General features: G+C 43.5%; 1 protein-coding gene across 1 annotated transcript in view; it reads left to right on the top strand.

The window, feature by feature from the left end:
* The window catches only part of LOC149436990 (uncharacterized), a 127,336-nt gene that overhangs the window by 83,592 nt on the left and 26,671 nt on the right, over positions 1-17,073 (top strand). Inside the window, exon 5 of the mRNA XM_089661200.1 lies at positions 6,407-8,764. Coding sequence (XP_089517326.1) covers positions 6,407-8,764 — 2,358 coding nt within the window. The remainder of the gene's footprint in view (positions 1-6,406; positions 8,765-17,073) is intronic.

The raw sequence follows: 17,073 nt of genomic DNA, 5'->3' as shown, positions 1-17,073 counted from the left end.
CATGGGAGGAGGAGACAAGGGAACTTGAGAGCAAGAGAGGCGCAGAGAGGACGGTTTGGTGATATTTGGAGACAAGATTGGTGATGTAGCTCAGGGTAGAGCTGTGAATAGCTTTGTATGTTGGAATTTTGAATTTATTACATAAGGCAGGGCTTGACAAATTCCAGGCGCCAGGTCGCCATGATGACTAGTAATTGTGAATTGGTGTCTGACAGTGAACAGCTGGCAAAAGCCCAGGCACCAGGATGCCACTTCACTGATCCAGGTATTTGAAATCTCCTATTCGTACACCTCAGCGCATGGATAAGAGGCATTCTAATTGGTCGGCACTGTCACATGGACGGTGCTGTTCAATCAGAATCCATCTAGTCCCATCCTGTCAGTGCTGGGAGGAGAGGACAGAAAGCCACGGGTATTTCAAAATCCCTAGACCGGTGAAGCAGTGTCCTGGTTCCTGACAGCGTGAATCGCAAGACACTACTGGTACAGTAGGATCAGAGGGAGCATGGCGAGGGGGACCAGTGCTGGGTCGCCTTACAGATTTTCTGTAAAGGTGAACTTACACTTTGAATGCGTTCTGGCCTGCCCACATAGTTCTTTTTTTCTTTTTCTTTTTTCTTTCTTCTTTTCCCTTGCCTTTTTTTCTTCTTTCCCTTCGCCTTTTTTTCTTTTCCCTTCTTTTTTCTTCTCTTTTCTTCTTTTTCTTTTTCCTTCTCTTTTCTTCTTTTTCCTTTTTCCTTCTCTTTTCTTCTTTTTCCTTTTTCCTTCTCCTTTCTTCTTTTTCCTTTTTCCTTCTCCTTTCTTCTTTTTCCTTTTTCCTTCTCTTTTCTTCTTTTTCCTTTTTCCTTCTTCTCTTTTCTTCTTTTTCCTTTTTCCTTCTTCTCTTTTCTTCTTTTCTTCTTTTTCCTTCTTCTCTTTTCTTCTTTTCTTCTTTTTCCTTCTTCTCTTTTCTTCTTTTTCCTTTTTCCTTCTTCTCTTTTCTTCGTTTCTTCTTTTTCCTTCTTCTCTTTTCTTCGTTTCTTCTTTTTCCTTCTTCTCTTTTCTTCTTTTCTTCTTTTTCCTTCTCTTTTCTTCTTTTTCCTTTTTCCTTCTTCTCTTTTCTTCTTTTTCCTTTTTCCTTCTTCTCTTTTCTTCTTTTCTTCTTTTCTTCTTTTTCCTTCTTCTCTTTTCTTCTTTTCTTCTTTTTCCTTCTTCTCTTTTCTTCTTTTTCCTTTTTCCTTCTTCTCTTTTCTTCTTTTCTCCTTTTTCCTTCTCTTTTCTTCTTTTCTCCTTTTTCCTTCTTCTCTTTTCTTCTTTTCTTCTTTTTCCTTCTTCTCTTTTCTTCTTTTCTTCTTTTTCCTTCTTCTCTTTTCTTCTTTTCTTCTTTTTCCTTCTTCTCTTTTCTTCTTTTCTCCTTTTTCCTTCTTCTCTTTTCTTCTTTTCTTCTTTTTCCTTCTTCTCTTTTCTTCTTTTCTCCTTTTTCCTTCTTCTCTTTTCTTCTTTTCTTCTTTTTCCTTCTTCTCTTTTCTTCTTTTTCCTTTTTCCTTCTTCTCTTTTCTTCTTTTCTTCTTTTTCCTTCTTCTCTTTTCTTCTTTTTCCTTTTTCCTTCTTCTCTTTTCTTCTTTTCTTCTTTTTCCTTCTTCTCTTTTCTTCTTTTCTTCTTTTTCCTTCTTCTCTTTTCTTCTTTTTCCTTTTTCCTTCTTCTCTTTTCTTCTTTTTCCTTTTTCCTTCTTCTCTTTTCTTCTTTTCTCCTTTTTCCTTCTTCTCTTTTCTTCTTTTCTTCTTTTTCCTTCTTCTCTTTTCTTCTTTTCTTCTTTTTCCTTCTTCTCTTTTCTTCTTTTCTTCTTTTTCCTTCTTCTCTTTTCTTCTTTTCTTCTTTTTCCTTCTTCTCTTTTCTTCTTTTCTTCTTTTTCCTTCTTCTCTTTTTTTTCTTCTCCTTTTTTTCTTCTCCTTTTTTTCTTCTCCTTTTTTTCTTCTCCTTTTTTTCTTCTCCTTTTTTTCTTCTCCTTTTTTTCTTCCCTTTTCTTTCTTTTTTCTTTCTTCTTCTTTTCCCTTTCTGGCTTAAGGCACCAAAAAACCTGCATGCATTTCTTGTTGGAATGTAGCACATCACAACCCATGGTAGTGTGCGTTGTGTTAGGGTGCCATTTAAAGAAAAAAAATGGCAACACATACAGTGTGTTTAATGCGCTAAAGTGTGAACCAATACTTAAAGTGAAAGAAAAACCTCATTTTTAACTATTCTTAAAAAAACAAATATTCCCTCCCTTCTCCTCTTACCTATCCTGCTGAACCTGTATAAAAAAAGATCTGTGTACTTACCTATTTTAATCCAATCCTGCAGCTCTGACTCCCCTGTGTCAGTGAGTGGCTATTACAGGGTAGAGGAGGGAGCGCCAACAATGGATGGGCCAATGGAGCCTAGGGGTGATGTCATGGCTCTCGGAGTTCCCAGCCGATGTTGAGGGCTTCTGGAGCCAAACCTGCAGGAGGATGGTGGAGGGAACATTTTTATGAATAGCTGAACATTTCTTCCACTTTAACCCCTCGCCCTCCAGAGGATTTACCCCCCCCCCCCCTTCCTGACCAGGCCATTTTTTGCGTTACGGCACTGCGTTATTTTCTGACAATTGTGCGGTCATGCAACGCTGCACCCAAATAAGATTTGCGTGCTTTGTTTCCCCACAAATAGTTTTTGCTTTCGGTGGTATTTGATCGCCTGTGCAGTTTTTTTTTATTTCTTTGCTCTATAAACAAAAAAAGACCGAAAATTTTTGAAAAAAAAAAACTATATTGTTGACTTTTTGCTATTAAACATGTCTAGTAAAAAAATTTTACAAATCAAATTTAGGCCAAAATATGAGCCATAGCTCCAGTGTGCTGGAGCTGACGAGAGAGATCTGTATTGTTTACATACAGTTCTCTCCCCCCGTTGGAAATCTTTGGAGATCGCCGGGTGCTGGCCGGTTTTATGTGACTTTGCACCCCCTTGCCACCCTGTAGCAGTATTTCTGCTATAGGGCATCGCGGAAGCGGTTAAAGCCCAACTCCACGCATAAAAAATATTTTTTTCCCATGCTGTGGGCTGTGCCAGCATTGCACAGGTCAACTCGGGTGCGGACTGACCATTTGGAAACTCGGGAACTGCCCGAGGGCCTGGGGTCAGTAGGGGGCCCCATGAGATGCCCCTGATACCTTTTTCATAGGCTTTTTTGAGTTTGGGCAAGGACACAGGGGCCTCATGATCCCCTATTGCCCGGGGGCCCCATGAGTTGTCAGTCCGCCCCTGGGTCAACTGCTTGTTTTGTCTAGGGGTGCTTATACTTATTCATTCCACTGGAAATTGCCACTGCCCCATGGTCCAGCAGTGGACTGTTCTGGTCTATAGAGCCTTCTCTGGGCTTGATGTCTGGAACAGTCCACTACTCAAGACCGCTGGAGCATGGAGGTGCCGGACCAGTCTTGTGCTGGGAGGATCGGAGGATTAGGTAAGTAAATCTTTTCTCCTCTTCCCTGGATAGAAATAAGGCGTTAACCTGTGCACTGTATAGGCACCGCCCCACTGCTCGGGAAAACATTTTTTTTTTTTGGCCCGGAGATGGGCCTTAAGGTTTAATCACACCTTAAGAATTAGAACAGGCAGAAAAGGTCTCTACTCTCTGGGTTGAAGCAAAGGCAGTATGTAAAAGGAAGGTCATTTTATCTAAAACTGGTTAAAGAATGGTTTATATCACCTCATTGGTTGCACTTTCATGCATCTATATTAAAAATGTCTACTATAGGCCTTGTGAAGTGATTCTCAATCCTTTTTTGGACATGCACATGCAGCTTCAGCCAGCTCAATGGGTTGGTTTAGACCACCATCTGACCTGTGATGAAGGTTACACTGCACTGTGCTAACAGCACTTATCCACGGTGATGTCCATAGAAATGGCACCACCATAGACCAGCTCTACAAAACTCTGTTTTACAATTTAGAGTAAGGGTTATGCCATTGCTGAAGCCAAAAACAAAACTACTAAAATTTAGCTTGGAGACCCTTTTAGATTATGCAGGACAAGAAACAGTGTTTCTGGAATGGGCTTTGGACACCCTTATATTCTTTTTACCAGTGTTCTCCTTCATCTACACCTTCATCTTCCTCAATTGCCCATAGTACCTGGCACATCCAGGTATAAAGAAGCAAGGGACCTCCTCCCCTGTGATAATTGGTAAGCTCTAACACTGTGAAATGACTGGGGGGGTGGGTGATGTCACTGCTCTACTAGGTTGAAGACACCTGAAAACGTAGGAGCTGTGAGAGGCCACTAATGAGTATGGGGATGGAAAAGAATTTCAGAGACTCTCACTGTGCTGTACATGAGCAAGGAGGCCATGTCCTGTTTCCCTAGGTTTTTGTCTCTTTTAAAAGCACTGCAATTACAGAAAAATACCTGTAGATAATCCCAGCAACTCAAGCAGCTGAAACGGATGAGCAGGAACTCCCAAGTGGACATGAACCGGGTCAGGCATTATGCAGGGAGATACCGCTACTCGGGTATCCAAAAATAATAAGCCAGGGGCTGGCTCAGCCCACCAGGTGCCACGTAAAACCCAAATATCTTTTTGTGGACTGGTCCTTTTTAATAGTAGAGGATATGCTTAGACCTTCAAAAGGGGACTAGGGTCCAAAACCAGACCAATGATGACATTCTTTGCTCAAACCAGCATATGAAAACAGTTTCCAGATCACACAGGATCTCTTTATCAAGAGCAGAATGATCGAAAAGCAAAGTAACAGTGACATTCGGGTTTTCTAAACTGGAACAGAGGCCATTGATTCACCTACAGTGTATATGGGCAAGAATGTAAGACAAGTCACAGACCAAAAGCAATGCAAAATATTGGGTGAAGTCCGTCAATGCATCTCCTTGAGTGCTGGCTTGCAGTACTTGCTACTTGACATTACAGTACCTCCATTGCCATGCACTATAAGGAAATCAAGGCTTAAGGTGGAGCTCCAGGTTTTTTGATATTTTTTTACCTTGGGGACTAAAGAACTGTAAAATATTAAGAAAAAAAGTAACTTTTTAATTGCAGGACTCGCGTTCTCTACAGTGTTGTCCCTTGCAATAACCATCTTCCACTACTAGATGTCCTTTGTCTTTGGATTGAAGGACGCCCATCATCCTTCAAACTACAAAACTGAGAACATACTGTAATTTCAGGGCATCCTAGAACGCTCCCTTGAGAAAGCAGCACCACCACAGTGCCCTTCAGTAACGTAGAGAACCACCCATTCGTGAGGGAAAGGGAGGATGACCCTGCACATCATATGACAGACATCTGAAGGGAGGGCATGGAGTTGGGCTTTTATATGGTATATGTGCAGGGTGAACTTTTAAACACACCCATAAGAGGACCAGACTCTTAGGGTATCTGCAGACCATAGATCACTAACAATACTGCAGAGAAGAAAATTGGCAGGCTAGCATTTCACTTTCTAACCAGTGAAAAGTTGCACGTGTTAGGGGCACTTCTAGGAGTTGGCAACAAACTCCCACCAACAGTGCTTTAGTGAGGATTTATATTAAGTATTCCTTGCATCCTAAACAAATTCTGCTAGTGAGCCCGCTTGTGCGACTTGAAGCTTTGACAGCCTACATCCCATGGTCTTGGGCGACCAGGAGCATTGGTAGTGTTTTTAATGTGGTTTCTTAAGAGGATCAGCAAGAGACAAGTGAGCTCTGGTTTTGAGCAGGTGGCAGGGCCTGCATATATAAAGAACAAATATGGATGTCCTCATGTACATATGATTAAACAAGTTTTAAGTGCTAGTCTTTTATAAGTAAAAAAAATTCCAAAAGCTAAAATGACAATACTACCTAACATGTTTATAGCTTTGTAGAATGCCATTGTGTTCACTTGCTATCCCACGTAAGTACCGCATCTGGTTTCCGGACGATGAATGCTTTTGTTTTGAGACATGAATTTTAATTTGCAGCATCATTAATTTTCATGTACATGATGTCACAATGTCCCATCACCCATGTAGGTCCACTTCACACAGCCCCCCCCCCCACCCCTTGGAAGCCTTAAAGCGCTAGTAGCGTGTGTGCGTTTTTATTATGTAGCCTGTGTTGATGTTTGTCACTAACCTGGAGGATCGTTTTGTCTTCCTCCACAGACTGGATGTGTCTCCTCTGGTAGAAACCAGCTCCTTTGCTTCTTCCCCCTTTATCCCTTGCCTTCCTGCCCCAGCTTCCCCTGTAGTAGCTGCTTTTGTATTGCTTAGAACTAACCCCGGTAGAGCTTCTCTTAGTGGTGTCCAAAGGAGCCTTTCTGCTAGCAACCCATTTTTCAGCTCACTACAGAACAACCCTTTCTTTGCGGACTCCCTCTCTGACCAGTTACTAAATACTTCTTCACCTACTCACTTTTTCTCTAGTTTCCCCTCTGGGTCTATTGCTACCTCAGAAGCTGCTGAAAGGTGCTCTACTCTTGTGGAGGAACACAGTCCATCAGCCTTCTTTCCACGTGTTGAAGATCAGACGTCATCCTTGCACCAAAAGGGAATTGACTCGGTGGAAACTTTTGATGTCAATGGTTCTTCAGCATCTCCAGAAACTGTTTCGGAATGGGAGGAACAATTTGATGCATTTGCATCCAGCCGACTGCAAAAATCACCAGAAACCAAAGAAAATTTTATTGCTGCATCAGAAAGGAATCCACCGCTATCATTTTTTGGTGTCCATGGACCCGAGATTAGGCAAGATTATAGTGAGAATAATAATTTGAATAGGCCGGGATTACAAGCACCTTCTTGGTCAGACCATGCTGGAAATGACAGAAAAAAGACAGATGAAATCCCATTTACAGGGAACTCCTCTATCTTTTCTACATCATACATTCCCCACTATGAGTCTGCTTTAATTCGGACATTCACTAGTGACTTGATTGCAGATCAGAGGCAATGTCCTAACATGGAAGTGCCAATTTCTAAATCCAGTCCAATAAAATTTAAATATGTAGAAACAAACCAAACAGAAAACAAAGTAGCTTCTGTCTCACCAATTTTGAGTAAAGAACAAAACCAGGTTAATTCAGAAGATTCTTCAAGTTCGGTGCATCCAAACAATTCCCCTACTGATAGAATTTACTCTTCCACCATGACACCCATAGCTGAAAGTGCACATGAGCTGAGGGACAGTAGTGACGTAATTGTTGAGGAGGTAAAGGCTGCTGTCCAACCCAGGCAGCAGGCTTTGATAGAACATAATTTTGTTAGGGTAGGTGAAGACCTTTCTCCAGAACCTGTTACTAATGAAAAGACACCAGTGGAAAACAGAGTTAATGAGTTAATTAAAGAACAGGCCATAAGCGAGGATATAGGGTCCTTGGCACCACCCAAGCCCCCACAGCTTACGTTGCCACCTGCCTTTGAACCCATTGAGTCTGATGTAGATAATTGCAAACAAACAAGCTTTCAGGACACCAGTGGAAAACAAACAGAGAGCCCAGAGGAACATGAGCTTGAGCAAAACATGGGGGATAGCAAACACACACACTCTCCAGTGGCCTGTTGTCCTGTAATTGAGATCAGAAGCCCAGTGTTAGGTTCTACAACTGAGCACACCCAATCCACCACTGAGGGCCTTTTGGCTAATTTAAGAGAAGGAAATAATGAACTTCCAAAGCTGGGTGCTGCTAATGGAGAACACCTGTTAGATGTAAATGACACCTCTGCGTCAGAGCAGTTCAGGACTTGCCTTTCAAATGTCTCACTAGACTCCTCAAGTCTTCAAGAAAACTCAAACAAATTGGAGATAATTAAGCGTGGTCCATCTGAATTGCTCTCAACATTGGGTGACAACAGAAAGGATAATGAGGACTTTATCTTCCAAAAGCCAATGCCTTTGCCAAAGAAACAAAAAGGGAACAGGACAGAAGATACAAGTGCATCTAAAAAGCACAGCCACTCTGACGTTTTGTTTTGGTCTGCCTTGGAGGAACAAGTGTCATCCAGCATGGCAGAGTCAAAAACTGACATGCAGAATGTCAGTGTCTCCTTGGAATCCAATAAACCTACTAACCAAAATGTAGAATACAGAACTGAGCGAAACAATGGTACAAATAAAGGTTTAATAAGCCACTTAACAGGATCTCATAGCCTACCACCAAATGAAATGTCAAACAATACTCTTGAGTGTAGTGAAAAAATATTAGTACAAGAAAGCCATCCGAGTGTTTTACTGAGCCAACAGTCCTCTTGGTCAGCAGATATCATTGTAGACTTTAAGAATGAGGACTTTTGGAGAACAGACTCTGACCAGTTGTCCCAAAATGACCTAAAATGTTTACCATCTCCTGGAAATCCCTTTACGCCTACTGATAAAACCCCTTTAAGTCACAAGAACCCATTTGTTGACCACTCTAGAGAAAGTCAAAGTCCTGAATCTTCTCTACAAGAAGACTTGAGCTTCAAAGATCTTCATGCAAGGGCACTCCAAGGGCTCTCATCTGACGTCATCACTGCTGATGTGAGAGCTTCTTATGTGCATGGCAACCAACCCCTGGCTTTCTCTACTCCTTCCTTTTTAGCTGCCCCAAACCCTAAATCCTCAAACTTCCCTTCTCCGATCCAGTTTTCTACAGCTTCTGGGGTCACCACCACCACAAACACCCACATAGCAACTTTGTCGTATCTCCACTCTCCTGCTGCCAGTGGTGTGACATCGCCATCACCTGTGGTTCTGCCTCAGGAGACACAGCCAGCTGAACATCCTTTTATGCCTCTAAAAACCAGGTGAGAAATCTGAGATTTAAACGTTAATGCTTTGGTGACGGGTTAATTGGGGAAACTTGTCATGAGTGAGTGGTTTAATGTGGCGGTTTAGTGTGTTTAACATGTTTGCCGTCTGAAAATGAAAGGGTCAATTCCTCCATTTTTAACGTTCTAAAGTCCGCTTTACTCACAACCTTTACCTCCGCATACAAAAGTTTTAAAAACTACAGAAAATTTTTGTACAAAAATATTCACTGTCATCGTTCCCCGCTGCTGTCTCCAGCCCATTCCAGGAGCGCCTTCTTGTGAACCTTTGAAAGCACCCAGCACTCCCAGGACCTCACCTGTGCCTAGGGGCCTGAAGTCAGTCTGAGGTATTATTTTTGTGCAAAATTTTTAATTTGGCTTTTTTTTTTTTTTTTTTATAACAAAATTCCAGGTATGGATTTTAGTTCATAGTTACATATGTATGTAAGTATGAATATGCCAAACCTGTGGGATCCCTGTGGAAGCTGGAATCCACTGTTTTCTGCATTCTGTGCCGAGTGGCTGCCCCCACAGGGGGTCACTCATTTGACATGGGCACAGACCCAGAAAACGGTGGCCAACACTGTGGTATCCGTAAATACTCCAGTGATTTCCAGCCTTCCTAGAGATCTACAGGTGTTGCATATGCATTCTTATATTGCTCCATGCTGGACTAATGTAACTATGCACTAAAATCAATACCTGGAGTTCAGCATGAAGCCACTTTTATTTAAGGGATGACTGCTGTGAGTAAAGCGAAGCTACCATTTTCTACTTTGTTGTACCTTTTTATTGCTCGGGAAACCTTCCTCAGTGCCTCTCTGGTTTAGCTGTACTTTTGTTTCACTTTGTTTCTGTGGTTTGACGTCTTCAAACTTCATGGCTAGGCCCTGCCAACTGCCATTTCTGGTGCCCAATAAAATGCCTCATTGGCCATTAACATGATTGCTGGTGAAGCTTAACCACTGAAATTAGATCGTTGAGGGGCATGAAAGAGTCTTTTCAGACTAATGAAGGTAATACTAGGCATCTTTTTCTGTATGCTCTTGGGCACAATTTTTTCCATTTTACAGGTCTAAAATTGAGTAAAATTAAGATTTAAATAAGTTTATATTCAAATAATTTTTATTGAAAAATTTCAACACACAAAAAGGAAATATGTGAACATTTACATGGAACTAGAAGGGTTCACATTTGAGGAACATAATACATGATAAGAGAAATAAGAGTGGAGGATCCCCACCGTAGATTTAAATGTTTAAACCACCCAAAGGTTTCTTGTATATCTCTTGGGGTCTTTATTGCTGAGATCTCTGATTTATTGACCCTGCTCATCTGCTGCATCCATTAACAGGTAAACTTTCACCATCCCTGCGGGATTTTTATTTAATCTTCTGGATAATGTTATGGAGAAGCTAGAACACCATTTTTCATGTAGGCAGAAGCCAAGCCTGGAATTATGGTAGAGAGCTTTTGCCACCAGGCTCCACCTATATAATCAATATTTCAGATTTCAATTAACTGGCCCATTTTTCCGCTTGTGCCTTAAAATTTACAAAGTTCAGAAATCTGATGGTATGATTTCACTTTGATAGCCACTTTATTTATAACAGGTACTTATACAGTGCCGTCAATTTTGCACAGCGCTTTACATATGTATTGTACATTTACCTCAGTCCCTAACCCTCAAGGGGCGTACAATCTAAAGTCCCTAACTCACATTCATACATACGCTTACTAGGGGCAATTTAGACAGGATCCAATTAACCTTTCAGCATGTCTTTAGAATGTTGGAAGAAACAGGAGTAGCTGGAGGAAAACCACGCAGGCACAGGGAGAACATGCAAAATCCAGGCAGCTGGTGTCGTAGTTGGGATTCGAACCAACGACCCTAGTGTTGTCAGGTTGAAGTGCTAACCATTTAGCCACTGTGCTGCCCATTGATGGGCATTTGTTGGGGGTCTGTTCTTTGGGAGTTTGGGTGGCAGTTCATTATTTGGGGGTCCAGAGGTTTGGGTGGCTGTCCATTCTTCGGGGTTCCAGAGGTTTGGGTGGCTGTCCATTGGTTAGGGTTCTGGAGGTTCTCTGCGGCTCTTCATACTGGTAGAGATGTTGACTGGTAAACCTGTCAGAGAAATGGGGAGCCTCTCTGCTTACCTGCTCTAGAAATTGCTAGTTGCCTGGCACCACTGATGTCTAGATAAAGAGAAAGAAAAGATTTTACAGTTGTCTCTTAAATAAGAACAAAGAAGAAATTTTCTAATTGGGACAACTATTCCCACTACAACTTCCTCTCACTTCTGTTGTCTCTGCAACAGGAAGCCAGCCTTTTCCAGCCATCATACAAATAAATTGATAAAAGGCATAGGCCAAAATTTTAAAGAGAACCTGTCAGCTGTTTTAGGGCCTGAGCTGATGGTCTTTTTGTTTGCTTAAAGTGGGTGTAACGGAACCGACCCAGTCTGCGCTTGGGTACTTACGTTAGACTACCGCTTCCCAGTCCGAACACCGACTACAGACACCACAGCCGACCAAACAAGACTAGACGACAGCAGTCTGTCTGAACATGGAACTTTTTATTTCAAACTTGAACTGGCTTTTTATACACTCAGGGAGCAATCCCCCCTCCCTGCATAATGACACAGGGCGAGCAATCAACACTTGGCAACAAGAGACACACAGGTATTCAAACTTCACACCAGCAGACAGTCCCATCAGGAGGGAGGGCTGCTGGAGACACCTCCCCCACTAAGCTAATACACAAACACATCCCCTAATAGTTTGCTCCCAAGCAAGACACACAATAGAACAATGGGGTGCAACCACATGGCATTAAACAATCCACAACCCCCACCCCACCGATACATGTCTACACAATATTAGGACAGATCACCCTGTACCCCTAACAGGCACAGGGTGACTTACACATAATAGGGATATGGGGAGCTGAGACAGGGGTCTCTCCACCTCTCCAAAGTGAGCTGTGTTCCATGGGCCCCCCACCCAAAGTGACTCCCGTCACAGTGGGTTTTTGCATATATGGGAATGCAAAACCAGCTTAAAAAATGTTTTTTAGGCAAGGTAGATGCATCCTGTTTGCCCATTTGCACTAACCTAAAGTAAACCACCCTCCCCCTCCTACAGATACATATTACCTAGATCCAGCCTGGTAGCCAAAGCCAGAGGTGTTTACTTACACCCTGTGTATTATAGCCCCGTAGACTTCTGTTATTCTCCTGGCTCCTCCAGCCTTGAGATACAGCCCTATAGAAGTCTATGGGGCTATAACACACAGACTGGGCCAGGACAGAGAGACTTGGATGTCAAACACTGGAGACTGTGGCCATTGGATCCAGGTAAGTACGCATGTGTTGAGAGGGAGGATATGTTAGTTTGGGTCACTGAAAAGGGGCAAATGGGACAAGTGCACTTATTTAAAGCAGGTAAGCAGGAGGTCAACTCCACTGGACAATGAATTCCAAATGATGTCAAAAGCCTCCTACACTGATGTAATCAAACAAGACAAAACCCTTCCACACAGGCCCCTAAAATGTTAAAGTTGAACTCTGTGACATATCAAAATTTCCCTTGCAGTTTACCCCCCTACTGCGAGGGTCAAATGCTCCTTTTTGTCTAGAGTTCCCAAAAAAGCACTTTACTTGCCTTATCCCTTACTCCCCTGGCAGCTGGTGCTTTCCTCTTCTTTTTGAAACTCTGGGTTGTTGGTGGGCCCTCAACATCCTCCGAATGCAGGACCCCTGGTCCTGCATTGTATATGATCATCAGAGTATGACCCTTGGACAGAATGCCAAAGTGAATGCAAAGCTGGGAAGAATCTCACTAAGAGGAACCTGTGGGAGTGAGGGATCATGCATTTAAGGGTAACTTTTAGTTTTATAGAAGCCTTTAAGAGAATCAGCACGTTACAAACTAAAGCCAAACCAGAGGGGCACACAAAGGAAGAGATCTGGTATATTAAAGCTGACGATTGTTTTAAGGTCATTTTTACATAGTTACTCTTGTTCAGTTTGGACCATATGTATGCATGGTGCTGTAGGAACCACTATTACAGTGATCTTTACTTGCATCTACACATCAACCAACCATGGAACACTTTTCATTCATTTAGAAAATGCAAAATGTTTTTTTTGAATGGCTCCTGTGCCAAGTAGCAATCTCTCTTGTTTTCAGTGAGCGGGATTGCAGCTGACTAGCATGGTACCCAGAAGATGGCGGCAATCGTTGTAGTAGCGGGTGCCTACTACAGTCATTTCCATCTTCCACTGGGATTTTCCAGGTATTGGACCGACATACCTACGTACATTGGTCCAAATTTTCATACCTGGAACTTCTCCTGCAGTTTTTGGCACCTGCTATTGGTCAGGACTTTGTTATAAATGTTCTCCGTTGCTCAGTTTTCTTTAACACCCTCTGGCTCCCTAAAGCAAGTGTGTCTCTCTAATGAAACTTGAGTGCCAAATTGATTGGGTTAACCCATAACTGGTAGCCTTGCTTGTACACTATGGCCCAAAATCTGCTTTCACAGGCTTGCTTTTGGCCCATAAGCAGCTATAACAGCTTCAACTCTTCTGGGAAGGCTGTCAGACAAGAAGGCCCGGCTTGCAGTCTCCACTCTAATTCATCCCAAAAGTGTTCTATTGAGTTGAGGTCAGGACTCTGTGCAGGCCAGTCAAGTTCCTCCACCCCAAACTCACTCATCCATGTCTTTATGGACCTTGCTTTGTGCACTGGTGCACAGTCATGTTGGAACAGGAGGAAACCATCCCCAAACTGTTCCCACAAAGTTGGGAGCAAAGGACCACATCCAAATGGTAGTTCCTAATGAAGGTATTAGGAAAACTCCAGCTTGCTGCTTTACATACCATGTCCGCTGAGACCTTAGACCTGACTACCCAAGAGAACGAAGCTGCCCTAGTGGTGTGCGCTCGTATTTCCTGAAGGGGGGAGAGGCCTTCCAGCTGTAGGTTTAGAGGTTTTTTTAGGTCTATTCACCAACCGGTATCCGTCATTTTAAAGTCGAACTCCAGGAAAACCTCTAATGCATGGCTAAAATGCATATTTGGATTTCATTCCGAAAGATTTGTAGTTTGTCAGCCTTCTAGTGACACCTATTCTGTAAGATCAGTCTGCTAATCGTTGGTATAACACAGATTCAGAGGCGATGCTCGTTCACTGTCCAATGAGGAGGCTGAGATGACACCAACTGGCCTCTTGCACATGGCCTTAATAATTTACTGATGTCTATATGTGGGATCTTGCTGGCAAAAAGATCTTGAGGGGGAAAAAAAAATCAGTTACAGTGTGTTCATAAAGACCCACACGTGTAAAATTCTGTATCCTTTCTAAAAAAAAAAAAAAAAAAAAAAAGCTACAAATTCTATTGCATGTCACCCACATGGAAGAGGCCTTATGTAATCACGGAGCTGTACTGCTTAATCCAGGGGTGCTCAACCTGTGGTTCTTGGAGCCCTCTGATGTGGCCCTTGACCTCAAACCAAGGAAGTACATGCACGGGGTCTGCAATCCATTGATCATGACCAGGGCTTGCTGACCCGGTAGGGGAGGAAGCAGGAGGACGCAGGGAGCGCAGGAGCCGCATAAGCTGATGCTTCCTATGTAGCGCCGGCTGCTATTCCAGGGACAGTGATACCAAGTGCACTTCGTCTGGGACCTTTCTAGCAGTTTGGATGCCGACAGAAGCTGGAAGAGGGAAATGTCCATGTATTAACCACTTGCACTTATACCCCCTTCTTTACCAGGCCAATTTTCAGCTTTCAGCGCTGTCGCACTTTGAATGACAATTGCGCAGTCATGCAACACTGTACCCTTTTGAAATTTGTATCATTTTTTTCTCACAAATAGAGCATTCTTTTGCTGGTATTTAATCGCCCCCGGGAGCTTTACTTTTTGCGCTATAAACAAAAAAAGTGCAAACAATTTGAAAAAAAAAAGTTTCTTTCTATTATAAAATTTTTCAAACAGGTAATTTTTCTCCTTCACTGATGTGCGTTGATGAGGCAGCACTGATGGGCACTGATAGGCAGCACTGATGGGAACTGATAGGCAGCACTAATGAGGCGGCACGGATAGGCAGCACTAGTGAGGTGTCATGGATAGGCGGCACTGATAGACAGCACTGATAGGTGGCACTGACTGGCATCACTTCTGGGCACTGACTGGCACAACTGCTGGGCACTGACTGGTGGCACTGGGCACTGGCAGGTGGCACTGGTGGGCACAGATGGGTGGCACTGGTGGGCACATGTGAGTGGGCATAGGTGGGTGGCACTGCTGGGCACAGGTAGTTGGCACCTCTGAGCACAGGTGTGTGGCACTGTTGGGTGGCACAGGTGGGTGCACTGCTGGGCACAGGTGGGCGCACTGCTAGGCACAGGTGGGTGCACTGGTGGGCACAGCTGGGCGGAACTGGTGGGTGGCACTGCTGTGCACTGATCATCAGGGAACTGATTATTAGTGCCCTGATGATCGGTGCCGATCCCCGCTCTGACAACTGCCGGTTAGCGGCAGTACTTTCCTCACGATCTGACAGCGTGAGGAAAGTGCAGCCGAGAACCGGCAATTGCATTTCCCGGTGATCAGCGTGTCATTGGACATGGCTGATCATGTGGTAAAAGGCCGCTGTGATTTGCCTTTTACCACATCACGTGATCAGCTGTGTCCGTAGGACACAGCGATCACAGAGATCGCCGGGTGCGCGCCCCAGAAGAGCGCGTTCTGGGAGGACGTTCTGGGCCCTCCCATAACTGGCCGGCCGCAGTGTAGCCATCATTCAGCTATCTGTGGTCGGCAGGTGGTTAAGCATCACATACACTTTGCTTTTGCAATGGGCATATTTGTACCAATAGAAGGGTTAACTATTAGGCTGCTTTCACACTGATCTGCGGGTGCAGCGCAGTGCTCCTGCAACTTTCCTGCAGGTTAGCTGCATTGAACCATAGGCTTCTATTCTAGCCTGAATGAAGGAGTTTTTGTGCGCTTTCATAAAGTGCACCCCACCCACAGGATGTAATAGAAGTCTATGGCAGGTAAACCGCAGTGCAACAGTGTGAATGAAGCCTTCCAGGGGGCTCAGGACAGTAAGGGCTTGTTTACATTTGCAGTTTAGGGGGTGATAAAACCTCATAGTTGAGGCATGTTTTTACCGCAAACCCTAACCACTGGTGGTAGCGTCAGGGGCTCGAAATGGCGACTCAGCCCCATGCTCCAGGGGGCCCATGCGGCCTCCCTGTCACATTCTGTTTTACACTTGGATAGAAGGGGTGGCAGGCACGGCATATACAGGAAATGATCCTGTACGAGCCCTATGGAATGAGATTGAAGTCTGGAGTCTAGTACTGAAACATTTCTGGAGACAAGTTTAATTCATCTCAGGTAAATGGGGGATCATTAATTAAGCCAGTTGCTCACTTTTTGAAGAGTGAGGACCACTTAAGTGATTTGGTAACAGGTCATGGGCCGCAATGAAATGGTTCAGAATTTCACATTTTTTATTTTGAATAGTGTAATGAACATTTTCCTCCTATAAACATTAAAAGCTGCTTTCCCCTCCTCTCCCTCCTGCCGGAATTCCGGTGCTGCAGGAGGAAAATGTTCATGAATCGCTAGTTATGCAATCGCCTTTCAGGGGATTTTTTTTTGCTGTTTACTACTGCTTTAATCCGAAATCCCCCATTTACCTGAGCAGTTTAACATTTGTTTTCAGAAATATTTCAGTGCTGGACACCAGATTTCCATCTCCTTCTAAAGGGCTTATTCAAATCTCAGCCATCTGTTCCTGGAAAGCATTTTTTGGCCCCTTTGATTGATTTTAATGGAATCACCTGAAAAATGTGCTCCCATCAACAACCTGCTTTTGACTCATTGAAACAAAAACACCCAAAAATACACGGCTCAAAAAAATTAAAGTAACACTTTAAAAACACATCAGATCTCAATGGGGAAAAATATCATCTGGATCTCTATACTGATCTGGACGGGGTGATGTGTTAGGAACGTAAGGATGCCCCATTGTTTGGTGGAAATATAAATTATCAACCTACAGAGGAATGAATTCAAAGACACCCCAAAAATCAAAGTAATAAAATGATGCAGCAGGTGAGTCCATTTTGCTGAAATGTCATTGCAGCAACTCAGAATGGTCCTCAGTAGTTTGTATGGCCCCCACGTGCTTGTATGCATGCCTGACAACGTCGGGGGGGGGGGGGGGCTCCTAATGAGATGACAGGTGGTGTCCTGGGAGATTTCCTCCCAGATCTGGACCA

Source organism: Staurois parvus, unplaced genomic scaffold (assembly GCF_062004578.1).
Source record: "Staurois parvus isolate SC_StPar_1 unplaced genomic scaffold, SC_StPar_1.0 ptg001325l, whole genome shotgun sequence".
NCBI classification, from domain to species: domain Eukaryota; kingdom Metazoa; phylum Chordata; class Amphibia; order Anura; family Ranidae; genus Staurois; species Staurois parvus.
The sequence above is the reverse complement of the archived record's forward strand: the minus strand, read 5'-3'. Positions and strand labels throughout refer to the sequence as shown.